Below are 15,843 nucleotides of genomic sequence, written 5' to 3' on the forward strand. Positions count from 1 at the left end.
CGCCTAGGCTGCACTGTCGAGCGCAGATCCACTGAGCGCTCAACACAGACAGCATAGTCAGGAGGAAGAGCGCAGGGCAAGCTAGCGAGACAGAAGTTAAGCTCTCCTTGCAAGATGGACCTCCCCCACCCTCATTCAGATCTGGCGTTTGGAATTATTTTGGTTTTCATGTGACGTATGACCCTGAAGGGTAAGCGAGTCATGGACTAAAGTAAAACAGTATGTTGGATGTGCCATGCAATGCTTAATTACATTGGTGTGAACTAGTGTGTTAGCGCAGTTAGCTCGTTAACGTGTTGGCCGTCTAGCCCCATGCACGGGGCGATTGGCGGTAGCTCGTTAACGGAGATTTGCCGTGTTGTGGCGTTAAGGTCATTTCAACGAGATTAACCTGAAAGCACTAGTGGGAACACAACGAATATGACTGCACATTTACGCCGACATCATCCTAGTGCAAAGACAAAAACAACAAGCATGCTACTAACTTTAGCCGAGTCATTTAGACAGCTGTTTAATATGCTGCTGAGAATATAGCCCAGAAGAAGCGGATAGTATAGCTTTTATTTTGGAAAGAGACATTTCTCTGTAATAAACTCTCTTTTCCAAAGATGAGTGATTCCTCAATCAGATACAGGGCTCGCAATATCGCTAGCCCGACGTCCCGGAGCTAGCGATTTTTTCAGTCGGGCTACCAAAATCTATCTCTTCCCTGCCCGTCGGGCTATTGTAGGAAAAATATATGTCAATGCTTTTGCATTCTTTCAGAAATGTAGCTGGGTAATTATGTCATTGGCATCGGTGAGCCACTGTCAATATGTGACATATTGAAATCGCGTTTGAATTTGCGCTTGTTTTTTTGCTTTCACTTTGCAATCGTGCGAACTGTGTATAGAGAGCGACAGCACTGATCTGTGAGTGATGATAATTTGTGCACCAATTCCTCTGACATCGTCTTATTAATCGTTAGCTTACTATGCAAACATGACAAGTGAAATCTCCCGCAGCTTAAACATGTGAGAGGTTGATCGTGCAGAGAATCGCTGAGCTTATGTGAGTGAGCGTGTAAAAGCATTTCAGTTCTGCTGAGCCAAATAAGACAGGTCAGGGTGAAGAAGTGACAGCCAAAGAAAAGCTTACCACAAAACGGAGAAGTTATGACAAATCAGACTATAAGGCAAAAAGAAAGTGCAGCTTTATGGTTTCATGGACAAAATAATTTCTGTGGCTGCAATATGACGAGCTAAATAACCAGGGCTGCACATAAGTGGTCCGCAGGTGCGCATTCGCTGTCAAAATAAAAAACGTGCACAAGGGTTAGGGTTAAATTTAAAAACTGTACTTTTGAGTTAAAATATATATTTATAATTTTAATAAATGACAAATTAAAAAGGCATGAACATTTTTTTTGTATCGAAAAAATATCGAACCGTGACACCAAAGTACCGAACCGAACCGTGAATTTTGTGTATCGTTGCACCCCTAGTTGGTACGGAGAGTAACCTTCAGTAAAAGTAATAATTCACACAGCAATAGTTCATTCATGTAGTTGTAAAAAGCCTGACAGTATATTAAGTAATCCAAAGTATTCAGAATACGTTACTCTCATTGAGTAACGTAACGGATTACGTTACAAAATACATGTTGGGCCATGTAATCTGTAATCTGTAGTGGGATACATTTTAAAAGTAACCTTCCCAACACTGGTGGCAAATATGTACCATAGATGTATTCAAATGACAGTTACTTTACTACTGCTTCCTGTCTTTTAGTGCCTCCTTCCATTGCTGATGGTCGCACCAATGTCACAGTTATAGTCAACGTTCAGACCACTCTGTCTTGTGAGGCTACAGGCATACCCAAACCCACTGTCAGCTGGAGGAAAAATGGCCGACTTATAAACACAGACCAGAACCAGAACATATACAGGTCGGAGTTTTCTCCTTCTCTTTCCTAGTGAAATATATTCAAATTTGTCTCAGAAAAAAACAAAACCGGCTCACTTTAAGTGTATAGAAATACTAACGCCATCTCTTAATCGTTTCCAGATTACTGTCATCGGGCTCACTGGTAGTTATAGCGCCCACAGTGGAGGACACGGCTGTGTACCAGTGCGCTGCCTCTAACGAGGCAGGTGAAGACACCAGATCCATCAACCTGACTGTGAACGGTGGGTAACACAACAGTTATTTACAGATTCCTTTTGTTTTGTGTTAATTAAGTTAATTTTCTTTCTAATAAGTAATGGATCGTTCATCTGTGCGAGTTTATTCTACATTGTGGATTTTCATATTGCATCTGTTCCTCTAGTTCCTCCGTCAATAGCAGATGAACTCACAGAGTTAGTTGTGACCAGGCTGTCCCCGGTGGTCATTCCGTGCACTGCGTCTGGCATCCCGGAGCCCACAATCCACTGGAGCAAAGCTGGCATGAAGCTGCCCATAGAGGGTCTGGGATATAGCATCCTGGCAACAGGTATGTTTTAAATATACCCACTGCTGATGAACTCACCAAACCAAAGTGTCAGTGAAGGTTCTCTGTCATCTAGGTCATCGTAATCTAAGGAGCTCGGACAGAAAAGCGTCTGGACTACTTTAAGTTTCTTGAAGACGTTTCACCTTTTTCAGTTCTGAGAGCAACTGGTGGAGTCCCAGATTTTAAGACCAAAGGGAGTGTCCCCAGGAGGGTCCTGGACCCCCTATTGATCCTTTGCCTAATCACATGAGTCATAGTGTAAAAACGGGTGTGGGTCACAATCAGCCAATGTTTGGGTGAACCCATTGTGAGACCTAGCTCCATCCTATCGTGTGATTTACTGAGACAAGACAGCTCCTTGAAAAAACAGAACGAGCTCACTCACTCAGATTTTGCGCTCTGCCTCACCGTCACATATTTTAATTACAACAAGGATTTTACAGACAAAACATGGCTGTGCAGTGGGCTCCCTGGTGTCACCTATTGTAGCCAAACTTAACATGGAGGAAGTGGGGAAAAAGTCTCCCATACAGGTATGTTGATGACACCTGGGTCAAAATCTAAATCCAGGAAGTAGAATCCTTCACTGCTCACATCAGCTCAGTGGATAAAAACATAAAGTTCACCTGTGAAGACACAAAGATGGCAGTTTGCCATTCCTGGACTGTGCCGTGGGCTTTGAAGGGAATGGAAACCTCAACATTGAAGTTTACCAGAAGCCCACACACATGGACCAGTACCTCCACCCTCTGGAACACAGACTTGGAGTGATCAGGATCCTACATCACTGGGCAGAACATGTTCCCCTTTAGCCAGAAGGGAAACAAAAGGAACACACGCATGTAAAGAAAGCTCTTAAAACATGTGATTATTTCCTCAAGTCAGCAAAGATGCACTGAAAAGGTCAGAAGCTTAAATAAGTCCAGACGCTTTTCCCCCCCGAGCTCCTTAGATCACCGAACCGAAGTTTGATTAAAACGTAAAATTCCCTTTTTAATGGCCTTAAATTTGACTACAAATACAACAAAAAGTAAGACAAGCGTCTCCTAAAGGGCACATGTCAGGTTACTTTGTGTGTATTTTAGCTGTAGATAAGATGTCGAGGAGGATTTTGATGCCTGTCTTTAAATATTTTATCTGCTGTTCGTGTCGATCTGCATTCAGGTCCGATAGAGATCACCTCAGCCGAGCTAACTCATGCTGGACGCTACTCATGTACAGCTCAGAATGCTGCAGGCTCCACCCACCGCCACGTGCAGCTCACAGTCCAGGGTAAAAAACGAATTCTTCAGGGTTCACCGCTTAAATCATTTTTATTTTAGAGCTCTTGATTCTGATTGAGAGGCTTGTTTTTTTTTTGTTTTATTTGGAGGTTTATTCTTTTGTTCTTGATCATCACTACTTTCCAAACCTTCTCCTCAGAGCTTCCAGTGATTGAGTCCCATCCATCAGCACTGGATGTGATCCTGAATAACCCCGTAAGTCTGCCCTGCAGAGCCACAGGCTCACCCACACCTACCATTACCTGGCAGAAGGAGGGCATCAACATACCCACTACAGGTAAATAATTTTGTGTTTTTGTCAGTTGGTGTAAGCAATCAGTCGTGAAATTTTGGCTCTGGCTTCGTGCTAGGTGGTAGGTCCACTATACTCCCTAATGGAAGTCTGCAGATCTCCAAGGCATCACTATCAGACTCTGGAATGTACATATGTGTGGCTCAAAACCCTGCTGGCACAGCGCTCGGCAAGACCAGACTCAGAGTGCAAGGTAGGTACTTTTATGTTGAAATTTCAACCTCACGATCATAATACCAGTTGTGTACAAAATGCACCCAAAGTCACTGAAATTCAGGTTTCCCACGATGTCAACAAATATACTAATGTACTAACCCCACACATTTCTCCTTGCACCTGAAGTCCCTCCAGTGATCAGCTCAGACACTCGGGAATATTTGGCACCTGTGGACTCCTCCGTGACGCTGCGGTGCCAAGCTGACGGCTCCCCTCCCCCCTCGGTCACGTGGCACAAAGACGGGCGCGTGCTGAGTGAAACCGTACGCCTGAGGGTTCTCAGTTCAGGATCTCTGCAGATCGCCTTCATTCAGCCGAGCGATGCCGGGAGATACACTTGCACTGCTGCCAATGCAGCGGGCACTGTCAACTTGGAAATGAGCCTTACTGTGCAGAGTAGGTTCCAGTCATTGAAATGACGTGATTTGACACATCACACTACATTTGTGGTGTTAACGTTTTCTATAAAGATGGATGGGTGATGCATGGATGGTTCCAGTAGTTCTGCTTCTTCAACACAGCATCATTCAGATTTTATACTCACATCCAGACATATAGTCCCAATCAAAAGTTTAAGACCACTTGAAAAATGGCAAAAAAATCCTATTTTGCATGGTTGGATTTTAACAAGGTTCCAAGTGGAGCTTCAACATGCAACAAGAAGAAATGGGAGTGAGATAAAACATTTTTTGAGCATGCAATTTACTGAAAACGACGCTTAAACTGGTTTTAAACTTTTAATCAGGAGTGTATAGCAAAGCAAAGATAAAAAAGGGTGACTTGGTTTTATCCTAATCTCTTGCAGTTCCTCCGTTCATTCGTGGTGGAGAGCAGGAGGTCGTGGTGGTGGAAAACAGTCAGGTCCAGCTTGTGTGTTTGGCAGAGGGCGTCCCTCAGCCAAAACTGTCCTGGGAAAAGGACGGTAGTCCTGTCAGCGAAAGCGCGGGGGAGTATACGATCCTGCCATCTGGTGAGCTGGTTATTGACAGTGCTCAGGTAAAAAATAGAAACACTGAATAGTATTTTGTTTTGATCATATTTAACACACGAGTTTGACCTATATGCTCCTTTTCCCTTCACCCTGCCCCCGCCTTTTGGTGAACCAGCCTGAAGATGCAGGAAGTTACACCTGCGTTGCCACTAATTCAGTCGGGCAGGACAGTTGGACCGTCACCCTGTTGGTTCATACTCATCCCATCTTCACTGAGCTTCTTGGGGATGTGGCCCTGAACAAAGGAGAGCGCCTCACGCTGTTCTGTGGAGTCAGTGGCATCCCCCTACCCAGAATCACTTGGGCCTTTAATAACAACATCATCCCAGGTATGAATCGTTGTAAACGGAGAGGTTTCCTTTCGTTATTTCTTAATCTTTGTCATTTCATTTTATTTCTTTTCTGCCATTGATGCTTCAGTTCACTACGATCAAACGAACGGTCACAGTGAGCTGGTGATCGAGAGAGTGAGCAAAGACGATGCCGGCACCTACACCTGTGTGGCAGAAAATGATGTGGGAACCATCAAGTCGCTGGCCTTGGTCTATGTCAAAGGTAAAAGCATGCTTTCATGAACTATTTTGATGCTGTTGCATCTCTCTAAGCTGCTCTACACTCGACCTGATCTGCCTGTTCTTCAGAGCCTCCGATCATCGATGGGGACCTTCACTCCAACCGCATTGAACCCCTGGGCGGGAATGCAATCCTGAACTGTGAGGTTCGAGGAGACCCGCTGCCAACCATCCAGTGGAGCAAAAATGGAATAAACATCCAGATCAGCTACCGAATCCGTCAACTGGACAACGGCTCCCTGGCCATCTATGGCACAGTGGTAGGAAGACAGCTCTTTTGTGTAAGACAAAGGTGAGCTTTGGAAAAGGTCACGGTGATTTCATTTACAATGTGTGTGGCAGAGTGAAGATGCGGGAAACTACATGTGTGTGGCGACAAATGACGCTGGTGTGGTGGAGAGAAGTGTCACACTTACCTTACACAGTGAGTGTTTAACCGTGTCAGGATGCAGCACTTTTAATTATAGCGTTTTTGTAGCAGTGATAGATGTGATAGAAGCACGCTGCTCTTCCAGGTGCACCCGCAATCATTGTAGAACCCGTGGAGACGGTGCTGGATGCCGGAACCACGGCTGTGCTCAACTGTCAGGCGGAGGGTGAGCCTACGCCCATGATAGAGTGGTCTCGCCAGGGGCGCCCCCTTCTGGGCAACAACCGCTTCTCTGCCTTATCTAATGGCTCCCTCAGGATCATCAGTGCGCAAAAGGAGGACACAGCTGAGTACGAATGCGTGGCAAGAAACCTGCTTGGATCAGTGCTGGTCAAGGTCACTCTTACCATACGGGGTGAGCAGTTTTTAGTTTATTCTTACATCTGCATTCAGAAATGGCAAAATCGGTCCATATGCATGCTTTCAATATTTTGGTGTCTAAAGGGACCTAACGCCAAGTGCCAAAGTTAATTAACGTTCTTGTCAGTCCATGGCGGCTTCTCGGAGTGGGCAGAGTGGGGTCCTTGCAGTGTGTCATGTGGTGTTGGTAACCAGAAGAGGCTCAGGCAGTGTAACAACCCTTTACCTGCCAACGGAGGCCGCCACTGTGCAGGATCAGACACAGAGACACGCAGCTGTCAGGGGAAACCCTGCCCAGGTGAGACTGAAACAGGGCCTAGAACCAAGTGTTTACAAAGGAGACCGTGTGCAAATGTCACATGCGGAACCAAATCTCTCGTCCCTCCACAGTGAATGGTAACTGGTCAGAATGGTCTCTCTGGGAGGAGTGTTCACGTACATGTGGTGAGGGCAACAGAACCAGGGTCCGGACCTGCAGTAGTCCTCCGCCTCAGCATGGAGGCAGGCCGTGTGAGGGGAAGGCAGTGGACGTGGTCATGTGCAGGGTCAGGCCATGTCCAGGTGAGGAAATGCATTTGCATGCGCAGGCACACACAGTTAAAAACAAGAGAACCACTGTCATTAAAGAGAACTTTAATTTGAGGGTGTTTGCTAAAGTATAAATATCTTAATATTCTAGTTTTTGATGAAACTCCAGCTCTTTGGGCGTTTGCACACATCTTGACTTGTTGCCTAATTCTACTTATACTTCACGTAGCAGGCTAGCCTGTGTGGACAAACAGATCTAATAATATTCATGAAACAAATATGAATGTTTTTTTATGTCATTTCCAAATTTAATTAAACTTTCTTTTCTGATTTCCATGAATTTTTCCTGTTGTTAAACTGCAGATCTGTTGGGGTTTTTTTTCTAGCAGCACTGTGTTGCTTTATTCTGCTGTGTATATACATATATGTATGATGGACTGTAGGTTTATGCTCTTATAGTGGGAGGTAACTGGGGTTCTTGGCTACCGTGGAGCCCATGCAGCGAGACCTGCGGTAGGGGCGTGCAGTCCAGGATCCGTCTCTGCAACAACCCTCCTCCAGCGTTCGATGGGTCACAGTGTGTGGGCACAGACACCCAAACACAAATGTGCAAGGAGAAGCCTTGTCCCGGTAAGGACGCGATTATGCTTCGAGAAAAATCTCCGCTCCAGCCTGGATTTAGGAATTCGTTAAACGAAGCAGATTTCAGTTTTATACACTTTGTGTCCTCCAGTGGATGGAAAGTGGTCGTCCTGGGTGAGCTGGGGAGCCTGCAGTGTTTCCTGTGGGGGGGGTACTAGACAGAGGACACGCCTCTGTGCCAGCCCCGCCCCTCAGCACGGCGGCAGACAGTGTGAGGGCAACGACGTGCAAATCGACTTCTGCAACAGCGACCCCTGCCCCAGTGAGATACCTGAACTGCTACTGACTGCTTAGATACGCTCATTTCTGCATCTTTTCTTTTGTGAATCTGTCATTTTGCACTTCTGTGTGTTAGTCAGTGGTAACTGGGGTCCATGGAGCAGCTGGGGCAGCTGCAGCAAGACATGTAACGGAGGTCAGATGAGGCGCTACAGGACCTGTGACAACCCCAGACCCGCCTACGGTGGGAGAGCTTGTGCAGGTGCTGATACACAGATACAAAGATGCAGCACCGTCAAGTGCCCCGGTGAGTCAGCCTGCGGCACGGTCAGGCGTGTGTTATTGGTTCCCTTGTAAGACTAAATTACCCCTACGACTGCTCCATTGCCGTGATTTGTGTGTTGATGTGTACACCTGTACTGTTTGTATTTTGCAGTTGATGGTACCTGGGGTTCTTGGCAGCCATGGGGAGAATGTTCTTCTTCCTGCGGAGGAGGACAGAGGACACGTGTTCGGCTCTGTGACGGTCCGTCTCCAAGTGACGGTGGTCGGCCGTGTCCAGGAGACTCTACTCAGCTGTCCAGGTGCAACACTCAGGCCTGCCCAGGTAACGTATCTCTTAAAAAAAGCTTCTGTGTTCATTTGCTGTATTTACATTTAAAGACACGTTTCTTTTGATCAGGTGGGCCCCTGAAGGCCCGAGGAAGCATCATAGGGAACATTAACGATATCGAGTTCGGCGTCTCCATCCTCAATGCCACCATCACCGACAGCTTTGGCAGCAGAATCATCAAAGCCACAATCTCTAATGTACCGAGGACGTTAGGTCAGTTTTCCATTAGCTCGTTGGTTGTATCACTGTTCTGCTTTTAGATGTTGTATGATGCTCTCTAATTCCTGCCTCCATCTAAAAGTCAGCTGTTTTCTTGAACTCCTAATAAATCTAAGACCTTTAAATTGATTCAAGGTCCTGCAATGAGGAAGCTCATCTCCATCCTGAACCCCGTCTACTGGACCACTGCGCATGAAGTAGGAGAGGCGGTCAACGGCTACACGCTAACAGGAGGTATCTTCAGGCGGGAGACGCAGGTGGAGTTTGCCACAGGTAGGATTTCATGGGTTCAACACGGAGGCATGAAATCTTTGAACAGCTGTTTATATGTAAAGATATGTGACGCGACTGCGTGTTGGCAGGCGAGATCCTGAGGATGACCCACATCGTCAGGGGTCTGGACTCTGACGGCGCTTTGCTTTTGGACATCGTTGTGAGCGGACACATCCTGCAGCTGCCTTCACATGCTCTCATTGGCATCAAGGTACACAAATAGGCAATGGGAATATTATGAAGCCAGCTAATAAACTAATATAGGGACTGAAAGAAATATGCATATGCTTATCAGCCTGTTTACAACCAAAACACATCAGTTCATGTATATTTACAAAATGGTTTTATTGCATTTCTGGAAATTTAAACCATAGAAAAGACTGGAAATCGAATACAGTGAACGCCTCTATTTTAGAAAACATCAATTTATCATTATTTGTTTCTCTCTCTCTTTTTTAGCCATATGTCATCTCTAAGCTTCCCACCAGCAAATCAAGTCCCCCGTCTTGTATACCTCATAGATTCATATAAACGCACAATAACTCAGTTTAACCCAATAAAAACAATTTAAAGTCTAATGTCACACATTGCAAGGAAACAAACTAAAATTAAGGTCCAGCTGACAGACGCCAAACTGAATAATAAAAATGCACAATGTTCTGTTGTGTTTTTTTCCCAGGACTACACAGAGGACTACATCCAGACGGGACCGGGTCAGCTCTACGCTCTGTCCACTCGCATGTTCAGCATCGACAAGGAAAGTGTGCCCTACACCTGGAACCACACTGTCTCCTATGACCCGTCCAAGGGGAAGATGCCCTACCTGGTGGAAACGCTGAGGGCCGCAGCCATCAGTGCACACTACCACCCACTGGAGGAGGTGTTGGAGTACAGCATACAAGCTAGTATCTCCAAAGGTGAACGCAAAAGATGTTTCAACTTCTATTGCCTAATACTTTGTTGCACTTTCACCAAACATAAGCGAAATTTAAAGTTTGTTAACGTGACTCCAGGTGATCGCAGTAACCAGTGTCCTCGTGGCTTCACTTTGGTGGCTGCCGGGCCTTACTGTGCAGGTAATGCTAATCACAACACACGTATACTTACCCCCAAACCACGAAAAACTGCACCTAAAAATGATGTATTCATGGATTCATAATTAGAACATCTGATCGTTTCTGATTGTTCGTATTCGTGTTTATCTTTGTGCTGCAGATGAGAATGAATGTGAGGTTGGGAATCCGTGTTCACATGCCTGCCACAACACGATGGGCACCTACTACTGCTCCTGTCCCCGAGGCCTCGCCATCTCAGCCGACGGGAGGACGTGTCAGGGTACAAAACTCTCCGCCGCCTACTGACCCGACGCGGCAGCAAATCACCGTTAAGCCTCTTCTCTCCTCTCTCCTAGACGTCGACGAGTGTTCGCTAGGTGGGAATGTGTGCCACGACGCAGAAGACTGCGAGAATACCATCGGCTCTTACAGATGCGTCACGCGCTGTGGGCGTGGCTTCAGGAGAACAGCTGACGGCTACAGCTGTACAGGTTTGATTGTACACGTAAAGGGCATTCCTTTCCTTTTTAATCGATTTGACTTTCTAATAATAGTGGGACATGTTTGTGTTGTTCAGATGTGAACGAGTGCCTGGAGTCAAATCCGTGTAATCAACGTTGTTTGAATACCGTCGGTAGTTACCGCTGCGCCTGTGAGCCAGGATTTCATCTCAGGAACAGGCGCTGCATAGGTGAGAGAGGCGCTCCTCTCCATTGATGTTCTACGTAAAATAAGACAATTTATCACTAAACCTGGAGCCACAAACTTCCCTTTTTCCTCTGTTCACCGCAGATATCAACGAGTGCAGGCAGAGGGTTTGCCGCTCTGATCAGCAGTGTAAAAACACTCGCGGTGGTTACATCTGTATTGACCTCTGCCCCAGTGGTATGACCAAGGGTGGCAATGGAACATGTGTGGGTGAGTGCTACTGAAGTACTGTAGAGTAGTTACTAATACGCTGTTTAGAAAATGTAGAGAAACACATCTATTCTCAGTGGGGGGAAATAATCATGCAGCATATCTGTACCGATACAGACTGGGTAATGTGTTAGGAGTGGAAGGATCAAGGTAGAGGGCTGAATTCAAGCCTGGAAATGAAAAAATTCCACACAAAGTAGCAGTTTCCTGTCCCGCTGATGGGTTAAGGATCTTCTACGGCCCTGTCCAGCTCTCCCAGGGTAACTGTGTGTCTCCTGGATTCTCCTCCATGCTCTTGAAACTGAGCTGGGAGACTGTAAATCTTCTGGTATCTTCTGTGTCGTCCTGGAGGAGCCGGACAACAATGCAGCCTCTGCAGGGTTCATGTATCACGTCACGCTAACAGCAGTGACACTGACCCTAGCCAAACGCAAAACTAGTGAAAAACAGTCAGGAAATATAAGGAGGGGGGAAAGTCAGAGGCCTCCATGTGTGAAACCCTTCCTGTTTGCAGCTCTTGTTAATTTCATTAAGACCAAAGCTGCTGAGACTGATTAACAACCCCCTCTGCTATGTAACTGACCACATCGATAGCCCAGAAGTTTAACCGACTAGATGCCAGCCTCTAATTAAAAGGTGTTTCTTGCATTTTTTTGATTAGCATATTGTGATTAATAAGATGATGCATGTTCGTCTCTTGTGGCCTGTTGCAGACGTTGACGAGTGCAGAGACGGTACCCATCAGTGCAGATACAACCAGATCTGCGAGAACACCAGAGGCAGCTACCACTGCACCTGCCCCCGTGGTTACAGATCCCAGGGAGTAGGGCGGCCCTGCGTCGGTACGTGTCTCTCTGCCTTGAATTGAATCCAGTGCGGTATAACATCAAACCCTCATTGCTGCTGTGTCATTCTGATTACTTTGGGCTACTTAGCCAAGCATGAAACATCCTGAGCAGTAAAATAAAAATGCAGTGCTCTTTCCTTATGTTTCGCATCAGCTTGCTTGCTTCAAGAAATGCACTTTCTTCTTTCTGATGCTGACTCACTCACTTCTGCAGAAAGCCTAAAAAGCTGCTGTCATCATATCGCGCCACTGCTTGCTCACATGACCAAATGCTTCACTGAGAACAGCTGATTAACTCTTTCTATTAAACGCAAACAAAAAAAAAATCTTGCTTTTTGTCAAGAAACAATGCTGCATGATATCAGAGGCTTTGCCAGCTCAAGATGATGCTACGGTGTTAGACAGCTGTTAGGGAAACAGGAAGGAGGGAAAGGAATACATAAAACACCAACTGTAAAAAGACCAGCACCGTCACCTCACAGCTCTGTCTGTCACTTCCTCCTTTTCATTCCCTCCAGTTCGGATCTATCAAAGTGTTTCCAGCACCTTTATGTTTGGGGCTGGCTGTTTCCTGGCGTCGCTTTGTGATGGCGTATGTACCCTGATGCTGCTGGGACATTAACACTCTGTCTGAATGAACTGGGAACGTTTTTTTAACATAATTCATATCTGATGTACTTCTTCAGATAAAATGTGAAAATTATGATTTTTGTTATTTATGAGATGGAGTGATTCTCTCATTCAAATTAAACCTGTAGTTTCAATACATTTCTGTGTCCCTGACATGAAAATGTATTGTTATACAGCGGGGTAACTTGCATATCCCCTTTTCTCCCCTCATCCTTCTCCTCTTTCATGGCCTGCACCTCCTCCTGTGCTCCTCTCATCACTCTGTTCTTTTTTCTTTACTTCTGCATCATTTCCAACCTTTTATCCACCTTTTCTTGGTGCTGGTCTTTCTCTGTGCCGAGGGCAGATGTAAATGAATGTGAGCGGCTCCCGCAGCCTTGCGCCCACCAGTGCATCAACACTCCCGGCAGCTTCAAGTGCGCCTGCCCTCCTGGGCGCCACCTGCTGGGGGACGGCAAGTCCTGCGCTGGGCTTGAGCGGCTGCCCAGCTACGAAAGTTACTCGTACACTTACCGCACGTCTCAGTCCGCCCCCGGCGGCGGCTCCAGCCAGATGCTCTACCACAACTTGGCCTCCCAGAGCTACCACTCCTACGCAGCCCCCGCGTCGGGGCGCTACAGGAGTCGGAGCCGCAGAGAGACGCGTGTGCATTCCTCACATCAGGGCGTCCTCGCTTGTCAGCAGGGCTTTGAGCCCAGGGGTCACCGCTGCTTAGGTAACTATGGAGAAGAGGCAGGGTTGAGATGAGGGAGAGGAAAGTTCAGCATTTCATTACTGCCTGAGAATTTGCAGTGGGGTCTGGAAAACTGATGTTCTGTGTATCCCTCTGTGGCTGTTTTTGTGTGTGCATGACATCAAAAAGACATCAACGAGTGTGAAGTGAGGGACACCTGTCAGCACGAGTGCACGAACACACCAGGAAGCTACAGGTGTCTCTGTCCTGCTGGTTACCGCCTCATGACCAATGGCAAGACTTGTCAAGGTGAGAACCTCGGTGTGCTCGCTTTGTCTACCCGGCAATCCACCTGTTCACTGGAACTCATGCAATTTACCCTCAAGCGAGGTGTGACCTGTGCTTACTGTAGCTGTTTGCTGTATCTGCCGCAGACACAGACGAGTGCCTGGAACAGAACATCCAGTGTGGAGTGAATCGAATGTGCTTCAACACGAGAGGAAGCTACCAGTGTATTGACACCCCCTGTCCCCCAAACTACCAGAGGGACCCGGTCACAGGGTAAACCTGCACACATACATGAAACCTGATCATTCTGAACTTTGAGACAAAGTGATCATATTTTATCATATCCTACAGATATAAGTACGGGGGCGGGTTGTTTTCTCTTCAAATTGTAGCAGATTTCTGTGTAAAACCTTCTTCTTTGGGCTTCTCACATCGCCTTTACACCAAACCTTTGTTTTCTGCCTCCTGGGCCCACCAGCACCATATTCAACCAAAATTAACTTTTTTCTTTTTGTAGGTTCTGTCTGAGAAACTGCCAGCCAAATGACCTGGAGTGCGCACTGAGCCCGTACGCCTTGGAGTACAAGCTGCTGTCGCTTCCCTTTGGCATCGCAGCCAACCAGGACCTCATCAGGCTGGTGGCCTACACACAGGATGGAGTGATGCACCCCAGGACCTCCTTCCTGGTGGTGGACGAGGATTTCGCGTTGCCGTTTGCTCTGCGAGATGAGAACCTAAAGGGAGTGCTGTTCACCACGCGGCCGCTACGAGAGCCCCACACGTACCGCATGAAGGTCCGAGCCCTGTCCTACAGTGAAGACGGAGGCATCGAGTACCAGACGACCTTCATCGTCTACATCGCTGTCTCTGCCTACCCCTACTGAAAACACTTTAAATGACCCGAGTGGCTGCGTCCTCTGAGTGCAGTGCTGCAAAAAGTGGCATGGTGAGAGTTAGTGGATGCGACCGCATCAGTAAACAGACTGGAAAAAGATTATCGAGTGTGTGCGAGAGGCCAGCGGGTGCATACGGCCCCGAAGGTGTAAGGAAGTAGGACGCCTGATGTTTACATGAGGAAACTTACCAACTATTTATCAGCTCTAATCCCTGGAAACCTCCCAAACCTCTCAGTCAGTCATCTCCTGACTCTTCAGACTTATTTATAAGACACGTTAGATTCGACTCTTCCAAACCGAAACGCCACCGGTTCAGAGAGTACAACATATTAGCTTCTCTTTCATTTACATCAACCTATTATTAACTTCTTTGGGAAGGGCTCGAACACGAAAAATGGAAGACGGGTCCCACTTTTGCGCCATCAGTTGCCAAAGTGGAGGCGTCACTGTTCGGGTTTGGTGCTCAGGTACTGGCGCACGAACGCCTCAGGCAGAAACTCACGTCACCAGCGCGATGATCCACCCAACAGCTGGTGCCAAGATGTATTTTTTTACGATTTGTACATATGTTTTTCTCATAATGTAATGCCACACTTGTACGTACCGTATCCGTTTTGTAATAAAAATCGAATATGAATAGATAAATGCTGATTTTACAAATTATATATGCGTGCACAGCACTGCTGCACAAAACATCCCCGATCTTGACGGAGCGTGCCACACGTGGACCCGAGCGCCGTACGCAAAGCTTCTGATCACAGATACACTCGAAGGCCATTCAGAGATAAGTTTTCTCCGTCTGCCGTGAAGTCTTTAGATTCTTCGTATCCTTATCAGTTAAAGAAGATTAATGATAATCATGTGCAATATCAAATAAAAGTAATTATTACATCTGAATTATTACATTTACAAATGTTTGATAGTGTAAATCATTTTGAAGCTATGCTGTTGTTGATTATACACCCACACCTTGTTGATAATAGGTTGGACCTGCTTTTGCTTTCATAACTGTCTGAATTCTTCAAGGCACAGATTCAGGAGTGCCCTGGAAATCTTCCACAGAGGTTTTGGTTCAATTTTATTTATATAGCACCAAATCACAAAAAAAGTCGCCTCAAGGTGCTTTATACTGTACAGTAGATGCAGAGAAAAACCCAACAATCATATGACCCCCGATGAGCAGCACTTTGGCAACAGTGGGAAGGAAAAACTCCCTTTTAACAGGAAGAAACCTCCAGCTCAACCAGGCTCAGGGAGGGGCGGGGCCATCTGCTGCGACCGGTTGGGGTGAGAGAAGGAAGACAGGATAAAGACATGCTGTGGAAGAGAGACAGAGGTTAATAACAGATATAATTCAATGCAGAGAGGTCTGTTAATACATAGTGAGTGAGAAAGGTGACTGAAAAGGAAAAACTCAATGCATCAT

At 46.5% G+C, this 15,843-nt stretch overlaps 1 protein-coding gene across 5 annotated transcripts in view; it reads left to right on the top strand.

The window, feature by feature from the left end:
* hmcn1 (hemicentin 1) overlaps positions 1–15,062 on the top strand; it is an 87,328-nt gene extending 72,266 nt beyond the window's left edge. For 2 of the 5 annotated variants that reach the window (XM_026146195.1, XM_026146196.1), the window contains 33 exons: positions 1,770–1,926; positions 2,046–2,167; positions 2,308–2,472; positions 3,637–3,744; positions 3,895–4,032; positions 4,106–4,240; positions 4,390–4,659; positions 5,069–5,259; positions 5,370–5,583; positions 5,675–5,809; positions 5,896–6,086; positions 6,169–6,250; positions 6,342–6,611; positions 6,744–6,914; positions 7,007–7,177; positions 7,604–7,774; positions 7,878–8,048; positions 8,142–8,312; positions 8,442–8,612; positions 8,688–8,831; positions 8,973–9,110; positions 9,200–9,321; positions 9,790–10,027; positions 10,124–10,186; positions 10,326–10,445; positions 10,522–10,656; positions 10,743–10,856; positions 10,958–11,083; positions 11,797–11,925; positions 12,907–13,275; positions 13,423–13,542; positions 13,668–13,794; positions 14,039–15,062. In XM_026146195.1, the coding sequence (XP_026001980.1) occupies positions 1,770–1,926; positions 2,046–2,167; positions 2,308–2,472; positions 3,637–3,744; positions 3,895–4,032; positions 4,106–4,240; positions 4,390–4,659; positions 5,069–5,259; positions 5,370–5,583; positions 5,675–5,809; positions 5,896–6,086; positions 6,169–6,250; positions 6,342–6,611; positions 6,744–6,914; positions 7,007–7,177; positions 7,604–7,774; positions 7,878–8,048; positions 8,142–8,312; positions 8,442–8,612; positions 8,688–8,831; positions 8,973–9,110; positions 9,200–9,321; positions 9,790–10,027; positions 10,124–10,186; positions 10,326–10,445; positions 10,522–10,656; positions 10,743–10,856; positions 10,958–11,083; positions 11,797–11,925; positions 12,907–13,275; positions 13,423–13,542; positions 13,668–13,794; positions 14,039–14,405 (5,516 nt within the window). In that variant the 3' untranslated portion in view covers positions 14,406–15,062. Of the gene's footprint in view, positions 1–1,769; positions 1,927–2,045; positions 2,168–2,307; positions 2,473–3,636; positions 3,745–3,894; positions 4,033–4,105; positions 4,241–4,389; positions 4,660–5,068; positions 5,260–5,369; positions 5,584–5,674; positions 5,810–5,895; positions 6,087–6,168; positions 6,251–6,341; positions 6,612–6,743; positions 6,915–7,006; positions 7,178–7,603; positions 7,775–7,877; positions 8,049–8,141; positions 8,313–8,441; positions 8,613–8,687; positions 8,832–8,972; positions 9,111–9,199; positions 9,322–9,789; positions 10,028–10,104; positions 10,187–10,325; positions 10,446–10,521; positions 10,657–10,742; positions 10,857–10,957; positions 11,084–11,796; positions 11,926–12,906; positions 13,276–13,422; positions 13,543–13,667; positions 13,795–14,038 lie in introns of those variants that run through there. The other 3 variants (XM_026146197.1, XM_026146198.1, XM_026146199.1) reach the window with 3 other exon arrangements.
* The last annotated feature ends 781 nt before the right edge of the window (positions 15,063–15,843 follow it).

The sequence above is a fragment of the Astatotilapia calliptera genome, chromosome 17 (assembly GCF_900246225.1).
Source record: "Astatotilapia calliptera chromosome 17, fAstCal1.2, whole genome shotgun sequence".
NCBI lineage: Eukaryota > Metazoa > Chordata > Actinopteri > Cichliformes > Cichlidae > Astatotilapia > Astatotilapia calliptera.